General features: G+C 44.9%; 1 protein-coding gene across 15 annotated transcripts in view; it reads right to left on the bottom strand.

Moving 5' to 3' along the window:
* The window catches only part of ubr5 (ubiquitin protein ligase E3 component n-recognin 5), a 31,774-nt gene that overhangs the window by 6,857 nt on the left and 5,260 nt on the right, over positions 1-19,657 (bottom strand). For 3 of the 15 annotated variants that reach the window (XM_076096547.1, XM_076096552.1, XM_076096546.1), the window contains 42 exons: positions 18,089-18,208; positions 17,253-17,529; positions 16,917-17,076; positions 16,508-16,657; positions 15,538-15,749; positions 15,185-15,319; positions 14,982-15,092; positions 14,620-14,774; positions 14,466-14,507; positions 14,175-14,292; positions 13,812-13,996; positions 13,553-13,662; positions 12,983-13,095; positions 12,646-12,804; positions 12,391-12,502; positions 12,119-12,273; positions 11,828-12,025; positions 11,480-11,690; positions 11,046-11,172; positions 10,786-10,937; positions 10,250-10,345; positions 9,518-9,641; positions 9,272-9,369; positions 8,819-8,976; positions 8,216-8,307; positions 7,964-8,110; positions 7,638-7,756; positions 7,387-7,513; positions 7,139-7,268; positions 6,760-6,920; positions 6,345-6,584; positions 5,954-6,077; positions 5,592-5,703; positions 5,320-5,451; positions 4,912-4,944; positions 4,051-4,308; positions 3,683-3,951; positions 2,227-2,438; positions 1,792-2,025; positions 1,428-1,501; positions 1,151-1,323; positions 340-489 (listed from right to left, as the gene is read on the bottom strand). In XM_076096547.1, the coding sequence (XP_075952662.1) occupies positions 340-489; positions 1,151-1,323; positions 1,428-1,501; positions 1,792-2,025; positions 2,227-2,438; positions 3,683-3,951; positions 4,051-4,308; positions 4,912-4,944; positions 5,320-5,451; positions 5,592-5,703; positions 5,954-6,077; positions 6,345-6,584; positions 6,760-6,920; positions 7,139-7,268; positions 7,387-7,513; positions 7,638-7,756; positions 7,964-8,110; positions 8,216-8,307; positions 8,819-8,976; positions 9,272-9,369; positions 9,518-9,641; positions 10,250-10,345; positions 10,786-10,937; positions 11,046-11,172; positions 11,480-11,690; positions 11,828-12,025; positions 12,119-12,273; positions 12,391-12,502; positions 12,646-12,804; positions 12,983-13,095; positions 13,553-13,662; positions 13,812-13,996; positions 14,175-14,292; positions 14,466-14,507; positions 14,620-14,774; positions 14,982-15,092; positions 15,185-15,319; positions 15,538-15,749; positions 16,508-16,657; positions 16,917-17,076; positions 17,253-17,529; positions 18,089-18,208 (6,265 nt within the window). The remainder of the gene's footprint in view (positions 1-339; positions 490-1,150; positions 1,324-1,427; positions 1,502-1,791; positions 2,026-2,226; positions 2,439-3,682; positions 3,952-4,050; positions 4,309-4,911; positions 4,945-5,319; positions 5,452-5,591; positions 5,704-5,953; positions 6,078-6,344; positions 6,585-6,759; positions 6,921-7,138; positions 7,269-7,386; positions 7,514-7,637; positions 7,757-7,963; positions 8,111-8,215; positions 8,308-8,818; positions 8,977-9,271; positions 9,370-9,517; positions 9,642-10,249; positions 10,346-10,785; positions 10,938-11,045; positions 11,173-11,479; positions 11,691-11,827; positions 12,026-12,118; positions 12,274-12,390; positions 12,503-12,645; positions 12,805-12,982; positions 13,096-13,552; positions 13,663-13,811; positions 13,997-14,174; positions 14,293-14,465; positions 14,508-14,619; positions 14,775-14,981; positions 15,093-15,184; positions 15,320-15,537; positions 15,750-16,507; positions 16,658-16,916; positions 17,077-17,252; positions 17,530-18,088; positions 18,209-19,657) is intronic. The other 12 variants (XM_076096561.1, XM_076096560.1, XM_076096559.1 and 9 more) reach the window with 7 other exon arrangements.

Consider the following 19,657-nt stretch of genomic DNA (forward strand, 5'->3'; position numbering starts at 1 on the left):
GTTCTTTAGTAACGTCAACATACGTCTTCGACGTCGACAGTGTGATGATAAAAGAATGGAAATATGAAAATGGGACACAGACCACAGGCTGTGCTCCAATATCCACACTTGAATTTCAGTGTAAGCAAAAAAGAACTACCCAAAATATCCATTATTTCTTGCTTTCCATTATTTCCAATGCTCTTAAATGCCACTGGAAATAATGAGAAAATAATAAATCCTGGATAGTTTTTACAGATTTCTATTCAAAAGTCTAGTTACTTGTTATCGTTACTTGTTATGCGTGGATATTAGAACACAGATGCCAGCGTGTTTGTCCAGTGAAGAGGGGTGGTATACCTGAGAGGGGGAGGGTAGAGAGGAGCCCATGTTTACCTCCAGGCAGTTCCTGTCCATGCTTGCCTCAGCCAGGCCTTTGGTTGCCATGTACGAGGATGAGTACAAGCTCTGAGAAGGACGACCGAACAGATCCTCCTTCCTGGCATTAGGCTGTTAGAGAGGAAGCAAAATTAACTTGAAGCCAAAGATTGCATTGGGCCACTATACAGATATTGTGTTGCGTAAATCTAGCTAATGAATTTGTCTATCAGTAGGAATCCACCGCCTCGGCCCAACAACCACTGAAGTTGGCTGCAGAACAGGGAACATATTTCTGCATCTTCCAGCCATTGTCTGCTCCGGATTTTTCATTCTTTTGGTTTGTAGCAGAACTCATCAAGAAATGTGACTCTCTTTTTGTCAACATTAAAGAAGCTATAATTTTGTTAAACTATTAGAGTTGTAAGTGGACTAAACTGGCCGGGGTTCTGTGTTAACGTTCAGTGTCATTTGATCTGTACATTGCAGGCATAAAAGTCATACAGTATGTTACGGCTGAGCACAAGGGCTGATTAAGACATGTAACAAGATTAATAAAAACGCAAAGTCTGCCCATTATCCAACCAGGCATCTTCTCGACGTGTCATTCAAGCACCGACAAGTCGAGAAGATGCCCGATTGGGCGATGTGACCTGCTTACTCATATTTTGACACATGCACGCCGGCCATCACTGTACGGCCTGATGTCGCATGCCGTTAAATGTAAGGTTTGTGGACCGTGCATCTTTAACCCTTCCATCTTCACACGGAGAGACTGAGCAGCAATACTGACCTGCAGGAGGTGGGGCTGGTCTGCCAGTGGGATGGCTTCAGCCAGGGGAACATCGAAGGGGTTGGGTGGGATGCAGCCCAGGAAGGTCATGGAGTCAGAGCGACGGAAGAAGGGGTGGTTCTGACCCGTTTCAGCTGGGACGGGGTCCTCATCCTTGTCCTGCAGAGTTGAACCTGAGACGAAGCACAAACAAATCTGTCAGCACACATATCAAAATGACAGTTCGAAGTAGTTCTTTGACATTTATGACTCATTGACGGTTAGTTATCTGGCTTACTCTGATTGGTGTCTTCGTCGTTCTCGTGTTCAGAATCCTCATTGTCCAAACCCAGTTCCAAAATCTCTCGATTCCTTAAAATAAAAGTAGATTACAAACACTGTTGTAGTCAAAGAAGGGTTCATTTAATAAGCCATGGTTAATCAGTTGTCCTAATGACCACCGTTCTTGCCCTTTGACTCGTCAAGCAAGACAATAGACAAAATTGTGTGATAGCAGGATTTTGTCATATGCAATTTTATGCAGAAACATAAAAAATAAAAACGTTTTTTCTCTTTTTGTGTTGTAACCAAACACAGCTGCTAAAGTAAACTCTCGGTTTTTGAAAACAAAGACGGCATTTTAACTGATTTTCTTCATTTACCTCTTTCTGTCCATCTGTGGGGTGTCCAACGTGGTCTGCTGGTTCATGGCCTTGATCCAGTAGATAAGAGCCTGGAAAACGTAGGCCACGTGTTTCAGTGAGCACACGTCCAGCACAGGAAGCACATCAGAGTGCTCATCGTTGTGGGAACGCATTAGTGATAAGGCGTAGTTCAGGAAGTCGCCCCGTGCCGACATCATGCCCTGGCGAGCCGTCAGCAGCGTGGCTGCTCTCCTGAAAGAACACAAAACCAGTGAGAACACTACAAATCTGGAGTTCATTCAATACAGAGTGTGGACCAAAGAGCTCTTCTTGTCAGAGTTTGTGTGTGTAAAGATGTTGTCCCATGTCGGATTGTCACATTTATTAGTCTGATCAGCTGCTAACTGTTTGGTGATTAGGAAGAATTTCCAGAAAACTTTATTTATTTTTTACCTGCGTCCCTCAAGGGTGCGGAGGCTGGCCTCCTCCCGGGCCGTCATACGTTCCCTGCGAGCCGAGTGCTGAGATGCGTGGAGCGGGTGACTGGGGTGACCCGGGTCTCCGGCGGATGACAGAGCCGAGCCGTATCTCAACTGAGCCTCGGTGGAGTCCATGATCGACACCATCCAGTTCCAGGTGGGAATCAGCTTTTCTTCCACATAGTTCTGGTCCCAACAAATGATCAACATTTCACTTTTATTCAACTCACTAGACAGATAAGATTGATCTAAAACAGGATAATGTTCAGACAGTCATTGTTGTCCTCTGCCAATTTAAGTGCACACCCAGAAAAATACGAGTTAACATTGAACCAGAACCTAAAATTCAGCTTTAATAAATGTGTAGCCAAGCTTAGGTTTCCTGGTATTTCTGCACAGTTGCAGATAAATATCTGGCTGCACTAATATTACTAGTATTATACTGTATTTGAAGAATTTGATTCCAGTGGTGGCCGTTTAGGATTGATTCCGACTTGTGTGTTCCAAACATTTCCAATAACTCCAGAGAGTTCAAGTCCAAACTTCCAAATGTTTTGGAAAAAAGTTAGATACAATCATTACCAAAATACACATTTTATCAAACCTTGAAAAACAACATTTTTACTGCGGTCAAAAAACTGCCCTCCAGCTTACCGCACACACCGACGAGTTATATTCATTAAATTTGATTTAATAAAAATGTTCTAACTCATTTACCGTATTTTCCGCACTATAAAGCGCACCGGATTATAAGGCGCACCTTCAATGAATGGCCTATTTTAGAACTGTTTTTATATATAGGGCGCACCGGATTATAAGGCGCATAGAATAGAATAGCGTCGTAAGCGTGTCTCTTGAAAGGTGCCATTTTGGGGTCTTTATACACACAAGTGGTGTTGGACTAGGAGTAAGCACAGTACCGGTGTTTACCGCGGTGCGGCTTTGTAGTTTACCAGTCGTACTGAAACATTTTGACAGAGCGCCGTGTACAACCAGTATGGATCAACCAATTAACCAATTGATCCATATATAAGGCGCTCCGGATTACAAGGCGCACTGTCGTTTTTTGAGAAAATTAAAGGCTTTTAAGTGCGCCGTATAGTGCGGAAAATACGGTAATCCAAATTGAGGATTTTCTGTTTTCGCTGATGACATCAAAACCTTTGTCGATAGACATTTGAAGCTATATTCAAAAACCTCAGAAGCGGTACAGCCCTGCATATAAGATGACACAGATATCATTAACCTCTCAAGATGCACAATTTGCGGGGGTTTTACACAACAATCTTATACTCAATTAAATAACCATGGTTTCCGACACTGTCCTCATACCACAATGTATTTATTGTAAACTTATGAAATCAGCATCTTGGTGCCTTGACAGAGTAGTGAGAGTACTTTGTTCACCACACGACGGCCGTGTATCTCACCTGCAGGTTGACAGCATCCTGGTAGGTGAGCTTTACAGCAGCAGGGTACTGCGAGTAGACTTGTTGGTTGTACTTGGGAATCAGACTCATGAGGTCTGAGATCTGCCTTATGACGATGCTGTAGGCCCGGGCCAGGCTACTGGCAGATGTCAGATAGCTGCTGGAGTTGCTGGCCTCCAGTGCCGCCGCCGCGGCAGCCGCACTGGAGCTGATCGCACTGGAGCGCCGCAGGTTGGTAGGGTCGATGTATATCAGGCCTGTGGAGCTCGCTGTGAAAAAGACAAAGATCAGGTACGATCAATACGCACCGTTATCATCTGGAACCACAAACAGACATTTAAAAAAAAGAATCCCAGAGCTCCACTGACCAGCAGGTGTTGAGGAGCTGGAGGGAGCGCTCCCAGTGGCCCTCTGGCTGGGGGTGTTTCTAACTGCCCACTGCATGGAGCGAGGAGCCTGGGCTGCACTGTTGGCATGGGAGGCGGTAGTTGTCCTTTCCAGCGGCTCATCCAACAGGAACGTCTCCTGGTCGACATCGTCGCTCTGACTGCTGCTGCTGTCCGAGTCGCTGGAGTCATTGGACTGAGAGTCATCCTCTGAAAAGAAGGCAGGGACACTGCTGGCACCTTCAGGGGGGGAGGAGGAGATGGGATGAAGAAAAAGATAAAGGAGACCAGTTTAATGGCTTTTGTGTTCATCTCACCTCCCTGTCTTTGGTCTGTCACATCAGATTTATCCAGGCAGGAGTGCAGGTTAGTGAATCACACCACTACAAGGCCAAACAACACTAATATGATGGTGACGACACTGAAGTCAAAACAACAGCTGCAGTCTCTGTTGATCACCTTGTACTAAATAACATAGGACTTAATTTTCATGTTTTTTTTTGTTTTTTTTTTAAAGATTAGAAATCTTTGAAACAGCAATGTCTCAAATGTACTTCATATTCTAAACAACACCATCATTAGCAAGAAATAGACATTTTAGATGACCACGGAGAAGAAAAACACCACACCAATTGGGAAAGCTACAGGTTGATTAGTGAGTTATTTGGGTGAAAAGGACAACACTTGTGATGAATTTTGGTTAAAAATGACAGACAATAACGGTGGAATGTGAGAAAGGGACGAACTGAAGGAACTCTCAGCAGGAAACTGTGTATGCACTTTGCAAATTCACTCTTGCCCTGACTGATCTGTATATGCATTGAAGTAAAGAGGAGCTCCTACCAAAAATAGGAAATGCCAAGGACACCCTACTGCCTGCGAATGAAATACATGGGGTATTCAGCCAGGGACCACTTTGTCTGCTGTATCATTAGCTCTACAAACAAAGCCCCACAATTTCAAAATGCTGACTGTGAAGCACCAATGATTTTGTGAAGACTGCATTCGTCTGCAGTCCAAGGAAAATAAACCACAGTGCAGCAAGACAGAAATGCAATTTCTATTTAGTAAGCAGTTGGAGCCTCAAAAAGATTTGGAGAGATTTCAGTTTAAAGAGGTCAATAAGAATGTGACCGCATTTCCACCAAGAAAAACACAAAAAAAAAAAAAACTAGTTTTATGAAGGGGGATTTAAAAGGAAAAACTAAAATGAAACCTAAACTGAAAAATGAAAAACAGCTGTTGACCAACCTGCTTCAGAGCCAGCTGTGGCTGCTGTGACGACACTCCTGCGGCCGCTAGCGTTATCCTGATTGCTGTGGTTACTTTCGCTGTCGCTCTCCGTTTCAGCCGCTGCCAGAAGATCCAGCTCCATGTCGCTTCCTGAGAGCAGAGGCAATGACAAACAGATGCTTCACTCGCTGTTGGGTGCTTTCAGATTCAAGTTCACAAAACATTATGAACAGTGTCATTAGTTCCCTTGCATTCATATAAAAGAGAAAAGAAAGTAGGGCGTGTCTCACCATCTTCGTCGTGCTCATCGTGCTGCCCTTCTGCCTCTGCATTTTCCTCTCCCTGTTCCTCTTGGTCGTCATGATGGTCTTCCTCACCGGCTACTCCTTCTACAACTTCAACCTAAAAGACAAACAAAACGGATCCTAAGAGAGAAAGCTCGGAGGCAAGACAGAGCTATTCCCATCCTCACCTAAAATGATACAGTAATAGGAAGGGAAATTAAAATATTCATCCAAAACTCAGTGAAATCCTGCGGTGTAAACAACAGTGCAGGCTCATACTTTCTTGGAAACTCGTCACTAATATACATGGATTCACTTGCATGCAAAGTTCATTAAGGCCTTAATGATTTTATAATGAGGTTCCCCACCTCTTCCACATCTGCTGACACAATGTCGTCCTGCTCCTCGTCTCTTCCTCTGACAGGCTGAGACTGGCTGCTGCGCCGAGGCTGGGGGTTCCTGATGATATAAGAGGCAGCTGTCTGACTGGAGCTGGGGGAAAGAAATTAAGCACAAGACCAGGAGTTATTATAGCGGGTGAATAAGAAAAATCAAGCACCTTCTGCTGCTTTTGGTTTCCTCTCTCCAAGTCAAAATCTAAGTGAATGACTCAATGATTTCAAATGTTTCCTATCTTTGCTTTGCCACGCCACATTAACATGGGGCTCTTACCCAACTAACTGATACAATATGAGCACATTTCAATCTTCCATAGCACAGTGAAAATAAAGAAAACAAGGGCACTAAAACCCAACTGACCTGCTGGACTGGTCGGGTGAGGGTCTCGGAGGCAGCGGCTCCACAGAGAAGAGCTCCTCGCTGCCCTGAACGGCGTCGATGCTGGTGCTGGCCAAAGTGAATGGAGCAGTGGGTCTTGCTATGCCCATTCGCACCGGCACAATCAGCGACTCGGCTACATTACACAGCTCCTCCACAGCGTAGGGAAGTAGCGCTTGGAAAACCCGTCGACATTTCCCAATAGGCTGGGGGATGAAGTTGCTAGGTGAAGAAAAGAAAAACAGGCAGAATATTAAAACATTTTGCAATAATAATTTAAAAAATTGTGTCTAATTGATGTCATTGTGTAGTCCCAATTGTGTGGTAGAATTGAGCGGATGTAACTTAAGTTACAATTAATTCCTTCGGCCTTTGCCTTGATGAAGTGTGTTCTTACTTTTTCTTCTTGGATGAGGCCATCTCCACGCTGAGGATGACGAACACCCGGGCGACAGAGCGCAGGAACCTCCTGGTGACATTGACCGCCTCTTCTCTCCGGCCCGCAGTGTACTTGTTCTGCAGCTCCTTTACTAGTGTACCCAGCAAGGTGTCTATAAACTAATACACGATAACAAAAAAAAACACACACACTGATGACCAAAATACTTACAAATGCACAGGCGTGTTAACAGCAATACAAACTGAAGAAAATGCATTACTGGTAATATTGAGGCGGTCGTATTTAGTGTTTTCCTCCGAAAGAATTATTCAGAAATGGAAATTTTGTGGACCTTTGTGACAAATAAGTGAAGTCGAGGAGGACAAACTGGACTTACAGTGATGTCAGGAGCACACTTGACAATGAGGCAGTGGGTGAAACAGTCAAGGCGAATGGTGCCACTCTGCTGATTCAAGTAGACCTGCTCTTCAGGCAGGAGGTGGGCAATTCTGCTGCTGGCACTAAGTCTAGGACATACAAAAAAAAAAAAAAATACAAAACTCTAAATACTTGTGCACACTCGGTGAAGCTCTTCTTACCAACCACATGCTACTGCTGTGGGTGGTGTTTTGCAGTGAGACTTACGGGTCTTTATTCTCCTGAGAGCCAAACATGATCATAGACTTCAGAGCGTTCCAGTCCTGCAGGACCCTCTCCAGAGCCAGCTGAGCAAAGCGGGGAGGTTCTAGATCGTGGTCTGGCATATCAGAGTCTGAAAGAAGAACGTTGTCGTACATCAGATGCCTCAGAGCAATAACATTAAAAAAAGATCCAGCCTAGATCTAAATAACTGATGGTTTAAAGTTGGGTAACATGTGAGGGGATCCTGAACCTACCCTCTGCATTTGTAGCCTTGCGGTTCCGGTCTTCTCTGATGCGTGGTGGTCTGTACTGACAGTGCTCAACGCTCTGCCTGGCAACAGTCTGCACCAGGAACAGTAATATATGCTCTCCCCTGCAGATGGAAATACAAATCTCTCAGAAATAGCACTTAAGCCTCACTTGCACAATATCAAGTATCTTCTGTGTCAAAATAATACAATCAAGCTGATTTAGCCAGAAATACCTGCAGGTATTTGACAATTATTAAGGACACAAAAGATCGAACACTATTGTAGATGAAGTGGAGAGTAAGGCCACACAGAGATCAGAGGGGTCTTACCTGCTGTTGGGTGTTGTGACCAGGTTGGTTGTTGTGAGTAACCTGTACAGCAGATCCAGTCGGGCAGCCTTCTGGCCGGCGATCAGCGTCTTACACTTACATTTCTCCCAACAGTCACAGTATGCTGTGGGAGAGGTCCTCTTCAGCCTGGGAAAGAACAGAAGTTGAGTGAAGGCGATGAAAAGCAACTGTAAGAAGAATGTAAACCTTTTACAAAGATCTAATGAGGCCACGCTCAAAAATGAGACTCACTTGCAGTCGTGTCCTTTGTGACACACCCTTGCACACTCAGTGCAGCAGCAGAGGGACTCCAGCAAACCGCAGGTCCGACACTCAAAGATATCCTACACGCAAAGTCATTGTGATGAAAAATGTGAACTTTCATTATACAGGGTTCATACACATCTATACTAATATACTTCCATGACAAAACTTGCTGGGTTTATTTATTTTTCCAAAACTTCTCCAGACCCCGAAATCGCTATTTTTCAAATTCCGTGACTTTCAGAGTTTTGTGATGACCGTATGAACCCTGATTATACATTAAAGAGATTAACAACAACGAGTGAGGTTTTACTCATGAGGTGGAAACAAACGAGGAGTCCCTGAAGCTACGGAAGTTGACCTGGCAAGCAAGGAGCAGTAATCAAGTAATATTTTGATCGCAGTTTCTTTTTTGGGCTTATCAAGTTTTCATATACATAACTGTCTTTTAAACCTTATAATTATCAAAGAAAATTCCCACCCTTAATAGACACTGGTTAATGCCGCTATAGAGTGAGCTACAACAAGTCACTTTTTCCCGATGAGTGCTTTTCCTCTCATTTCAGTGGAATGATATCCTCTCGGGCTGACCTGGTTAATGTGCTCAGCTCCAGTCCAAGTGAAACTGCAGGTGTCGTTGCAGCAGAGAACATAGAGGGGCGAATCATCTGGGTTGGTCCCCGAGGGGCAAATCATCTCCATGAACACAGAGTCTGCATCCTCCTTCTCCGCAATGCCTGGGTCACCCACTGCGTTAGACATTTGGAGGAAAATATGGAAACGGGAGGAATGCCAGTTACAACATGTAGTTAGCGCTTGTAAGCAGGGCAGCTAAATAGGTCATGATTCACATAACGCGCAGATAACCTCCAATGTCCCAGCTGTTACCTCACCCACTTAAAATTACATCAGATTCACAAAAAGTGATGTTTTTCACAGATGTGCATGATACTAGGCAGGCATTTAAATACAGGTTTGCAAAACTAACAGTCTCCATTCAAATGACAAACCAGTCTACAACAGAAAGAAGACACATTAACGTACCCTTGGCCATCTTCTGAGCAGCCTCCAGTACAGCGATGGCTGCTGGGTAGGCTCTCCCACTGACTGCCAGCATGAATGGGGTCATTCCACGGGCATCCCTGTCAAACAACGGCAACAAGGACATACATGAGGGACAGATAAACAGGCAAAATAAACACAGAACGGCAGATAAAGACAAGAAAGTGCATTCGTTTTGTGTACAGTAAGCACTGATAAGTAGTATCATATAGACATAAAGACACGTACTTGGCAGAGAGTAGCTCCCGTAGGCGTGGCCTCAGCACAACACTGTCACACATCAGCTTTAGGATAAGGTGGGCGTTGGCCTTCCTGTCTTTAGATTCAACCACAGATGGCTCAGTGGACGGCCCTGCTCAAGTGGAGAGGACAAAGCATTAGATGACAGACGCAACACGTTAACCACGAGTATGTGAAAACACAAGGCACACAGTATACAGCTGAAGGATTAATTTAAACCGGTACAATGAATAATATCAGAAGGTCATATAAAATGTATTTAGAAAGCATTTATTTTGCAGCGAAAAGCATTTGCTGTGTCCCAAATCCATACTATATACCATTTATGATTAAGAAGGTTTGGAGTACGTGGTGTGTTCACACTAGAAAAGTGACAAAACAAAGTATACTCAAACCAAACACAATACTAAAGACGGTGGATTTTGGTAGAGACGTTGATGCACGCTACTCTCCCACAATGCAATGCACAAAAAGAAGCAGAAGATTTGCTCACAGCTGGAATGTTTGCAATAAATTGTGGGTGGTGGTGCAACAGCTCCAAAGAAATCTTGGAAAACAAACAAATATATATATAATATAAATATAAGAAACAAGTATTAAATCCTAAGAAAAAACATTGATGTCTCTTTGTGAAGTAGTAGTACAACGTGTGTCGAATCAGTAGGTAGTATGGGTTTGGGTCACAGCTCCTTCCTCCTCTGTGGTGAAGATGTCATGTACCTGGTATGGTGGAGGTGCTGGGTCCCTGGCTGGTCCCAGTGGAGGCGGTGGTGAGTGAACCCACAGCTGGTGCTAGAATGAAGTCAATGTCACCGTCTGTTGATTAAATAAAAACGTAGATTGTAGATTTCAAGTCAGTTAAGAGACACTTCACTGCAAAACATCATTCAATCAGGCAAAGTAGAGTAAAAATCATAATTACAGAACAGTTGTGTAAGGCTGTTTAAGACTGACAACTGTTGCAAAACAACTCAAGAGGTTGCACCGGTGTGGGTGGGCTGTTACATAGTACCAGTGAGAAGATTCGATACGAATTCAGTGTTTACACTCTTGATTCATTCAGGATTGTATAGCTTTGGAAATCTTTCACACTGCACTGTGGCAAAAGTAGAGAAAGGATCTAGTTTGCGGCTGGAATACCTCGTAGTGACACTGTACTAATTTATATTCTTGTTGCAAGTTTTGTCCGTCTGAAAGAGCTCTTTAGAGCAGACAAAGATTATCTAAATTGTACAATGTTGTACAGATGCACTGACCAGGGTCCATGGGTGGGGGGTCAGGGACCCAGCTTGGTGGGGCAATGGGTGGAGACACAGGGTCTTGGTGGTCGCTGGATGACGGGCCAGACTCATGACGGCCGAGACCTGCAGCTCTTAGAGACCTCCGCATCATCTCCCTCAGACGAAGCCTGGTGATAGCACAAGAAAATAAAACGGCAATGACGCTCGAGTTTCCATATTACTGGACAACCTTGGATGCAAAAAGACTCCTTTCTTATAGGAAGTGGTTTATTTACCCTCTGCTGCTGGAGGAGCCGGTCCTATTCCCAGAACTGTTGCTTGAGACCACAGAGATGGCGTTGGCAATTGCCTCCACAGCAGATAGACGCTCTGCAAATGTGTTTCTCTCCGACCTTTCAGCTTCTGGAATGAAACAGCATGGTCACTTTGCATAGAGAAGAGAGACTTGGGGAAACAGGCAATCAAACTGACACAGCAGCAGACTCCACACTAAACATTTTGTGTTTGGAGAAAAATTAATTTTCTTCATTTTTCATTTTCTAATAAAGATGGCAAAGTCCAAAACAGAGACACTGAAGAATAATGTGACTGTAACAAGGAAATCAAAATAAACTACTTTTGAGATCAGACTCAAATATTAAAACGATTTATTATGTCGACATTGGAACTGGCTCTTCTAACATCGATCATCTCTGAAGCAGCAGCTTACCTTCCTCCTCTTTGGTCTCCTTGTTACTAACGGGGAAGCACACAGAGACGGCAGCATGGAGGATGTTGCGGTTCCCATCGCAGCGATGATCCAGAAGTGCCCCGAGGGCCTGGCTGCCCTGATCCAACAGGAAAGCCTGCTCAAGGTTCACCAGGTACTGCCGGCACGCCTCGTAGTCACAACGCAGCACGTGCTGCATCAGCGTCTGTTTCTGAAGGGCACAGAGACGACAATGCGAGTATCGATTATGATCGCTCATTTGGACTGCGATTTTCAGACAGATTTATGGGGAGGAATCTAAATCAGATTTTCTTTTTTACATTGTATTTATAAAAAGGTTGTGCTTACCTCGACAGCCATAATAATAATAGCAGCTTTCTTTTTAATTGTAGAGTTAGAGGGGAGGTTGGCCAGAGAGTGCACCCCCATTCCCAGGCTGTTTATAGGTGGCAGGTCCAACCAATCAGGATCTCGAATTCCACCCATGCAGTCTTTAGCCATCGGGTAGATTGTGCCATTTCCATCTCGAAGGATGATGGGAGATTCCTGGGAGAAAAACAACAACATTTTAGATTTGTATATACTAATGCGTGTGCAAAACCGCAAAAAACACGTCACGTATTTTGGAGATTATCTCACCTGTCCTGCTGTAAAGATGGCCACATTGCGCTCACTCTGACCCAGGAAGGCCAGGTTACTGGTGGGGAAGTTATTCTCCTGTTCAGCTTTGCCTGTGGCCAGGTCAAAGATACAGTACCTCACCCAGCTACCGGTTTTTAGCACTGCGTGAACTCCTGGAGGATGGAAAGATGTTTAAAGGTTGGAAATACAAATGTACAGAAAACGACAAAAAAAATGTATTGAAAAACTTTATCACGTATACTCTGACAGAGCAAAGACGACAGACTCACCTTTGGAGTCAACATTCACGGCCAGAATCTCCGCCTTTTCTGGGATGCAGAGCTTTTTAGGTGTGCGCTGAAAACAGTCGGGAACTTTAGGAGTCCCACCAGTTTTGACCACCTGTCAGGAGCAGATTGAAGGAGATGAAAAGTTGAATCGATGTGAATGTCAGGAGAGATTCTCACACCTGCACAGCTCCATTCACACTGAACTCTAAATACTGAGATGAAGACGAAGAAACTTGTATCAATTAATATCTATACCTGCAGCTCATCTATTCGGAGGAGCCTACAGTCCTGCAACAGCGATGATGGGTCTGAGTCAGCGGGAGCAGCAGCAGCAGCAGCAGCGGTCTGGTTATTCATGCTGCTGGATGTCCCTGGAAACTTCACAGCAACATACGCTCCATCCACTTTAAGCACCTAGAAAATAGTATGAAGGTGACACGTTGTGAAATGTCAGGACAAACCATGGACACGTGATTGATAGCAGGATCGAGTAGCCATGGACTCAATCACCAGCTTTACTTATTATTCAAAGATGTTACCACATTTGTAAACATTGATCTTCTATGCACTGCCACATTTCAGATGCACCCACCTTTCCCACAGGGACGTTTTTAACGTCCTCCACAAACACCACCTCCCTGAGCGGCCACTGCTCCTCGTTCACCTTCTCCTCCTCTTTGGGAGCCGGGGTGGAACGCCTTCGCTCTGCAAGTAGCGAGGCATACTAACGGTTAGTCCTTTGATCACAGAATAATCAGAAAAGGCAATTATTAGTATTCACATCTAGTGACTACAAAGAGTTCGGCATCATACACCCGACTAGGACAGTAAAAATAATCTGGTGACCAGGTGGACTAGGGAAAAGGACTTAACACAGACAGCTAGCTGTGGGGTTCATATAAGGGGAGGTTAAAAAAATAAAAAGGCAACCAAAAAACACCCCAGCTGGCCAAACACAGGAAAACAGGCAGAAAAAAAAAAAAAACTTTGCTGATAAAAGCCTGCGCACCATCTGTTTCAAAGTCGAAGGACTAATGAGAGCGCAGAGTGAGGAAGAAATTGGTTCTGTGCCCGGGAGATAGAGAGGAAAGTTGAGAGACGAGTGTTGTTGCGAGAGCTAGAGGTCAAGAGGGAGAGACGGAGATAGAAGAAGCTGACGTACTGTAGGGCAGCGAGGCACTGCTAGCTATGGAAGAGGTATCACTGCAGGTAGATGCCGGGGAGGGGGGGGGACCCATCTCAGTCTTCACCAGCTCTGGCTTGCTCTCCGTCCTATGGATTAAGACAAAGGTACATTCTGTAACCACGGGGGCTGAAGTCTACGTCTTCCAATTGTGGTTAAAAGTGTAATGAAATAAGATTATGGAAGGCCATTCATATACAAAAATGGACGGCTTTTTTCTACACAAAATGAAACTGACTTGATTTCCTGGGTCTTGGTGGTTTTCTCCATGCTCTTGAGGCTCTCTGGTGAGCGCAGCTGGAACCGGCAACTGTCGTTCATGTTCCAGACGGACTCCAACAGGACGCCCACTTTGGGAATCCCGGCATTGACAGAAAAGGCCACTGCGCCGGCATGGTAGAGGGGGTTATTCCTCAAGCACACCTAAGGACGGGAAGGGCAAATTGATTTTAAACAAACCGCAAGGCTCATATTGAGCTCACGCCAGGACTTACAATCTCAAGACAAACTTATAATAATCATTAAAATAGAAACAGAAGAGGTGCTTAGTCCAACGCTGACATACAAGATAACAACACGCCCAGGCAAACGACTGTCTTACCTGTGTTCCCACGGTGATGTTTGGTATCGAGGAGATGCCAGCACTGGACTTTGGCTTTTTGTTCTTGGCTCTGGCCTTTTCAAGCATCTTCTTCCGTTGACTAAAAGGCACAACACCCCTGCAGACAGACGACAAGCAGTGAGACATTCGTACCTTTCTCCGACATAAACCGTTCTTACTTTTAATTGACAAAGACATCCGTATTGTAGCCTCTGCTAAATGTCTCGTTATAGCATCTAACGCAGAATCTTTCCCCATCAATAACCCTGTGAAAGAGAAAAGTGTAATAACCTATCGTTTTGCGTGTGACTTTGATGGACACCCCCGCTACACCTGGCAGGATAACAATGTTATGGTGACATTCATGAGGCAATGTTATAGTTAAAAACATAGAATCACAATTCCGTTCAATGTGGTTTAGTGTTAAGACAGTTTTTCTTCTCACCACCAGTAGAGGCTATTCTCCAGCTGGACACACGTGTAGAGCGCGCAGCAGTGCAGCGACACCATACGTTCGCCCTGCAGCTCAGGGAAAGCCTGAGCACTGTGCTCCAGCTTAGAGGCCACTGTGCTCAGTGTGTCGTCCACCCAGGTTGCCACCTATACCACACACACACACAAACTTGAGTTAATAGATAACTCATTAAATATTTGTAGTGCAAGGATGGCTGGTTAGTCACTATAGAAACATATCTTTAGGCAAACAACATCTTCTGGTTACACAACTTATCCTGCGGTCGAGTGCTGCTACCAAGAAGGAAGCAGAGCACACGTGTCCTCATGTCAAGAGGAGCAATCATAGTCTACCTTGTTGGTCTCTGTGGCTACAGTGGCTCTGATGCTATTGGCAGACAATAAGGTGATCTTCTCATTGGCCAGGCCCAGGAAGGACACACGCGGGTGATGAACGGAAGGATTCTGATAGAGCAAATGACAGAAAGGTGAAATAAATGACCAGTACTTTCTAGCCATTAAGCATGCTACGACAGTTTTTGAGTAATGCCATTCACATTGGTTGAATTCTCCACCTGTGCATTCCTGTAGGGTTCAGGTTCGCTCCACTTCCACTGATACAGCTCTCCTTTGGAGCTGACCGCCACCAGCTCTGAGAACATGGCTCCGATGCTCACAAACTTCACACCATCCTATAAAAGAAAATTATAGATCTCAGGAAGTGTCAGGTGAAGCAAAACTTAACCCAAATTGTCCAATGAACTGAATCTGCTACTAGTGGACGTCAATCAAGTTGCAGCAACATCTCAAGAAGAAAAACAGAAGTAGTTGAAACGACGTAGTAAAAGGTTTGTATTTCTTTGTTTTTAAATAAACATTAAATCGACATTGATATTTGGGCTCCTCCTACCTTGTCGGGCCACCACTGGAGCTCCTCTCCCAATGAGACAGGGCTCTGGACCGGGATGCTCTTCTTGTCCAAGCTGGGCTCGCCCTCGCGGCTGGTGGAGCCTCGCTCCGTGTCGAACGAGGCCCCATCCAGCCACCGGCGCTCGCGCAGCCTCAACACGGACTCGCGCTCACGCAACAGCTCGGAGTCACGCTCTAAGGGAAGAAGGAGAACTGGTATGCAATAAGGTCACACCAGTGGGATAGAAGTAAGCCACTCTCTGGGAAAGACCCGTCAACATAGTTTTAAGGATAGAGAGAGAAAGATACGATTCTTTAGAATCAAAATTGCAGTGCTGAAGATTGAGTGGGAGTCTAAATTATACTGGTGGGTGAGTCAGTGTGCACGCCTGTATGTTAAAGTGTGAGGTAGAAGAGGAAGTGGATGGACAGAAAGAAAGCATGCTTGTGGGCTAGGTAGGTTTTTAGAATAGACTTAAAAGGGTCCCTGTTAAGACAGGTGGGCCTAGCAGGCCTTTCTCAGAGAGCTCAGTATGCACTACAGCCATGCAGCACACTACACCAAACATTTATAGCCAGTAACACCAAACACCCGTATTAGAAATCAAGCTAAACAGACTGAAGAGAAAATTTACAACAAGATAAAACCATTGCATTTACATTAACATTCATAAGACAGCTCAAGTATACATTTAGCAAAGAGGAAAAACATTTGTATTTTCTTTACATTTGCCCGACAGCCATTTTTGTCCAAAAGAAAACAACCTTACTCAACCTCTTACCCATGGCAAGTTCTTTCTTGCAATATATAAAAGAAAATACTGAAAAACAAACACACTGCCTTGCTTTTGCAAATTGTATGCTGTTGACTTTTCTTTTAATAAGCCACTAAAGCTCCATCCTCGCAACAAAAACAACCAGAGTCACCGAAAGCCTTTCCTTCACTAGTCAGAAATGAGTTGTCGCGTTACCTCTGGAGGATCCCAGGCGAGACAGTGAGGAGCGTCTGAAAGAGGGGTAGCCAAAGTAGCTGATGTCCTCAGAGAACATAGCATCAGCATCAATGATCACACTGGGATGGGCTGAGTGGATGTCTGCATCCAACAGGGACATCAGGTCCTCTGCGTGGGACCAAGGAACAAAAGGATGCAAGGTTTCACTCACAATAAAAACATTTGTTATTTTTATGAATTTAGCAAATACTGTCGAGACCATTACAATGATCATAATGAACTCATTTTATAACTATATTACTCTTCCAAACAAGCCTACTTGTATTATACATTGAACTGCTGCTCAGCCTGAACTCCGATCTTAAAAAGTGTCTTAAAAAAACACAACATCACGTTATACAAGCTGTTGTCCTTTTGCTTGACAAACCTCCAGGGAGGTAGGACTCGCTGGCTGTGTCGTCTCCATCATCTCCATCTTCATCATCCCGGCTCAGCAGGTTGTTGACGGCGAGGTTGACATCCAGGTTGGTCCGCTGGAGTTCCCTAATGATCACACTCCTGGACTTCCCCTGGAGGACTACCTGGGCCTGGCGGAAAGGACAACAAAGTGGCAAACACATTTTTCGACACTCGCTTGTGAATGCAGAGTAGCGGGTAAATGTGCGCTGTCAACTGTACAATTTGTTTCAGTACGGAAAAGGCTATTAAACCATTTTTGGAGCTTTAAAAAAAAATATATATACACATGCTGGGAAGTTGGTACCTGAGTGATGAGTTCTTCAGGGATGACAGAAGCTGGTATGACTGGCTGAGGCTGGCTACCCAGCAGGCCCGAGCCGCGATCCCTCCCTGTACGGATCACCCTGGTCTGTCGGCGGGAATCGCGAGCTGCCGTCGATGACCTCCCCGACGTGCCTCCGCCTCCGCCACTGCCTCCGCCCCCTCCTCCTCCGCTGCTGCTGCCACCTCCAGCTCCGCCTCCCCCTCCCCCACTTCCACCTCCTCCGCTGCCTCCGTTTACACCAGAGCTCCAGCGACTCCTGTTACATACAGTGCAAGGCCATGGTCAGAGACAACCGCCAAAAAAAAATCAGCATCTGACTAACAGATCAGACTCAACACACGTACACGTCCGGGTACGGAGGGATTCATTGACTTTGTAACAGCGGAGACAGGGCAGGCCGGACTAATAGGGTTTCACAACAGCACCATTTTTTGCAGGAAGGGAGAAATTAAATAATGGCAATCTTTCTAATTGAATCAGACATTATCAGAGAAAAAAGCTTTGACATAGTAGGATGATTGCATTATGTACACATTTTGGATGTTTCAGCTATCATTTTGTTTCTGTTCAACATTAAACTGTAAGGAACTCAGTTCTCCAGTGGTCAACACAGCAGAGTCAATGAACATGGCCATGCTCTTTGCTCTTTGGTGGACACATATTATTACATGTCACAGCACCCTGAAGGTCTCTCTTCAGAATGACGAACAGTGTGGGGAGTACACCCCTGATCCGCTGCAGCGTGAGCGCTGTGCTCTCTCAACACTGAGCTTTCACAGGACCGTTTGGTCTCTGTCAACCCTGCCAGAACTTACCCAAGGGTGTTGCCTGCCAGTCTGCCCAGTGTGTCAGAGCCAGACAGGAACCAGGGCGGATCACTAGTCCTGCCTGGCCTGGAGCTCCTTCCTGTCCCTGAACCACTGCTCAACTTTGAACTGGAAACAAAAGATGGGAGATCAGTTACAAACCTACAGAGGTCCCACACAGGACCAAACGACCTCATTTCTGACCTGGGTCAACAGAAAGTACATTTACCCAAGGTCTGTTAAATGATACCCTTCGGTTCGGGATTCATTTTCTGTTTAATATTACATTGTAAAAAAGGTGGGGGCGTATTTTGGAGACTAGCATGGCAACACCCTTGGGAATCAGAATTGGCTGCAACTCGTTCCTCATTCAAGACTTTCCCCTTTTCAAAGTTCTTGGGGTTTTGGGGCTGCAACTGCTTTCTCCTATTTCAACCTTCTTTATAACGGAATGCCTTTAACCAAAAGCAGTTTACTTGAATATTCTTAACTCATGTGCTCTTAATATAATTGGTATAACTGGTGTTTTGCTGTGCCAGGGAACTGAATTATGACTATTTTGCCAACGTTTCGTATAAACAGGGACTACAGTGACACTAAATTTAGACAAGTCCAATAAAATAATAAATCACATTTAGTACCAGATAGTAATGGAAGACAATGGGATACAGAAATGGGGATTCAAATTATTCAAATGCAATACATACAAGCAGCAAAATCAGACAACAAGCTGACACAATCCCAGAGGATATTAGACCTTGTTCAGTGAGCCGACAAACTGGCCAAAGACGACCTGCCACACTCTTTTCCATCGGCTTCCCAGCAGCCCACAATGGTGCCGACTGAAAAACGATCACAATGTGAAAACCAACTCTTCTTTGTCTGCGGCAGGGAGCAAAACGTGCGCTCTGCAGAAACGTTTGGCGCAAGCAGCTCCTCGGGCCTTTACAATCTGATTCACATGCATATTTAGCAGCTAGAGGGGCCTTGAAAGCTCTCAAATCACTGTTGGATGTTGTTCTGCTGGCAGGACATGGACAGCCATCAATGAGACATTCATCAAAAATACATACTCAGAGCCAACACACAAAAAAAAAAAGTATTTTAATTAAATCGCAACCATAAAGGCAACTGGCTTTTAGAAAGTTACACAAACGAGTTTTATTGCCGTTGGTTGTTTGGTGTCAAGATTGGAATAAAACCAGAAGTATTTTTAAAAAACCAAAAACATCCCTGGAATGCGTCTAACTTTAAGGAAGAAAAACAGCTCTGCGGTAAGAAAGACTTCAGAGGCATCATCAACATAACAAGCAAACCCCCAAAGCATCCCCCAGTCACCCAGCTGCCTGTTGGGAGGACTCCTGTTGGGAACAGACCTATGTTATCAGACACATGTCTCACTCCTGCTGGACTGAAATCTTTGTAGCAAAGAGCCCGAGTATTATTCTACAAGTGAAATCGTGTCCGACAGCGTCATACTCGGCCGAGAGGCGTCGTCGCAGCAACGCAACCCCCCCCCCCCCCATCAGTGAGCCCGAGCGTGTTCAGCGCATCTTGTGCTAGACATCTCCCCAAGCA

Source organism: Anarhichas minor, unplaced genomic scaffold (genome assembly GCF_050575085.1).
Source record: "Anarhichas minor isolate MPS153535 unplaced genomic scaffold, ASM5057508v1 ptg000022l, whole genome shotgun sequence".
NCBI lineage: Eukaryota > Metazoa > Chordata > Actinopteri > Perciformes > Anarhichadidae > Anarhichas > Anarhichas minor.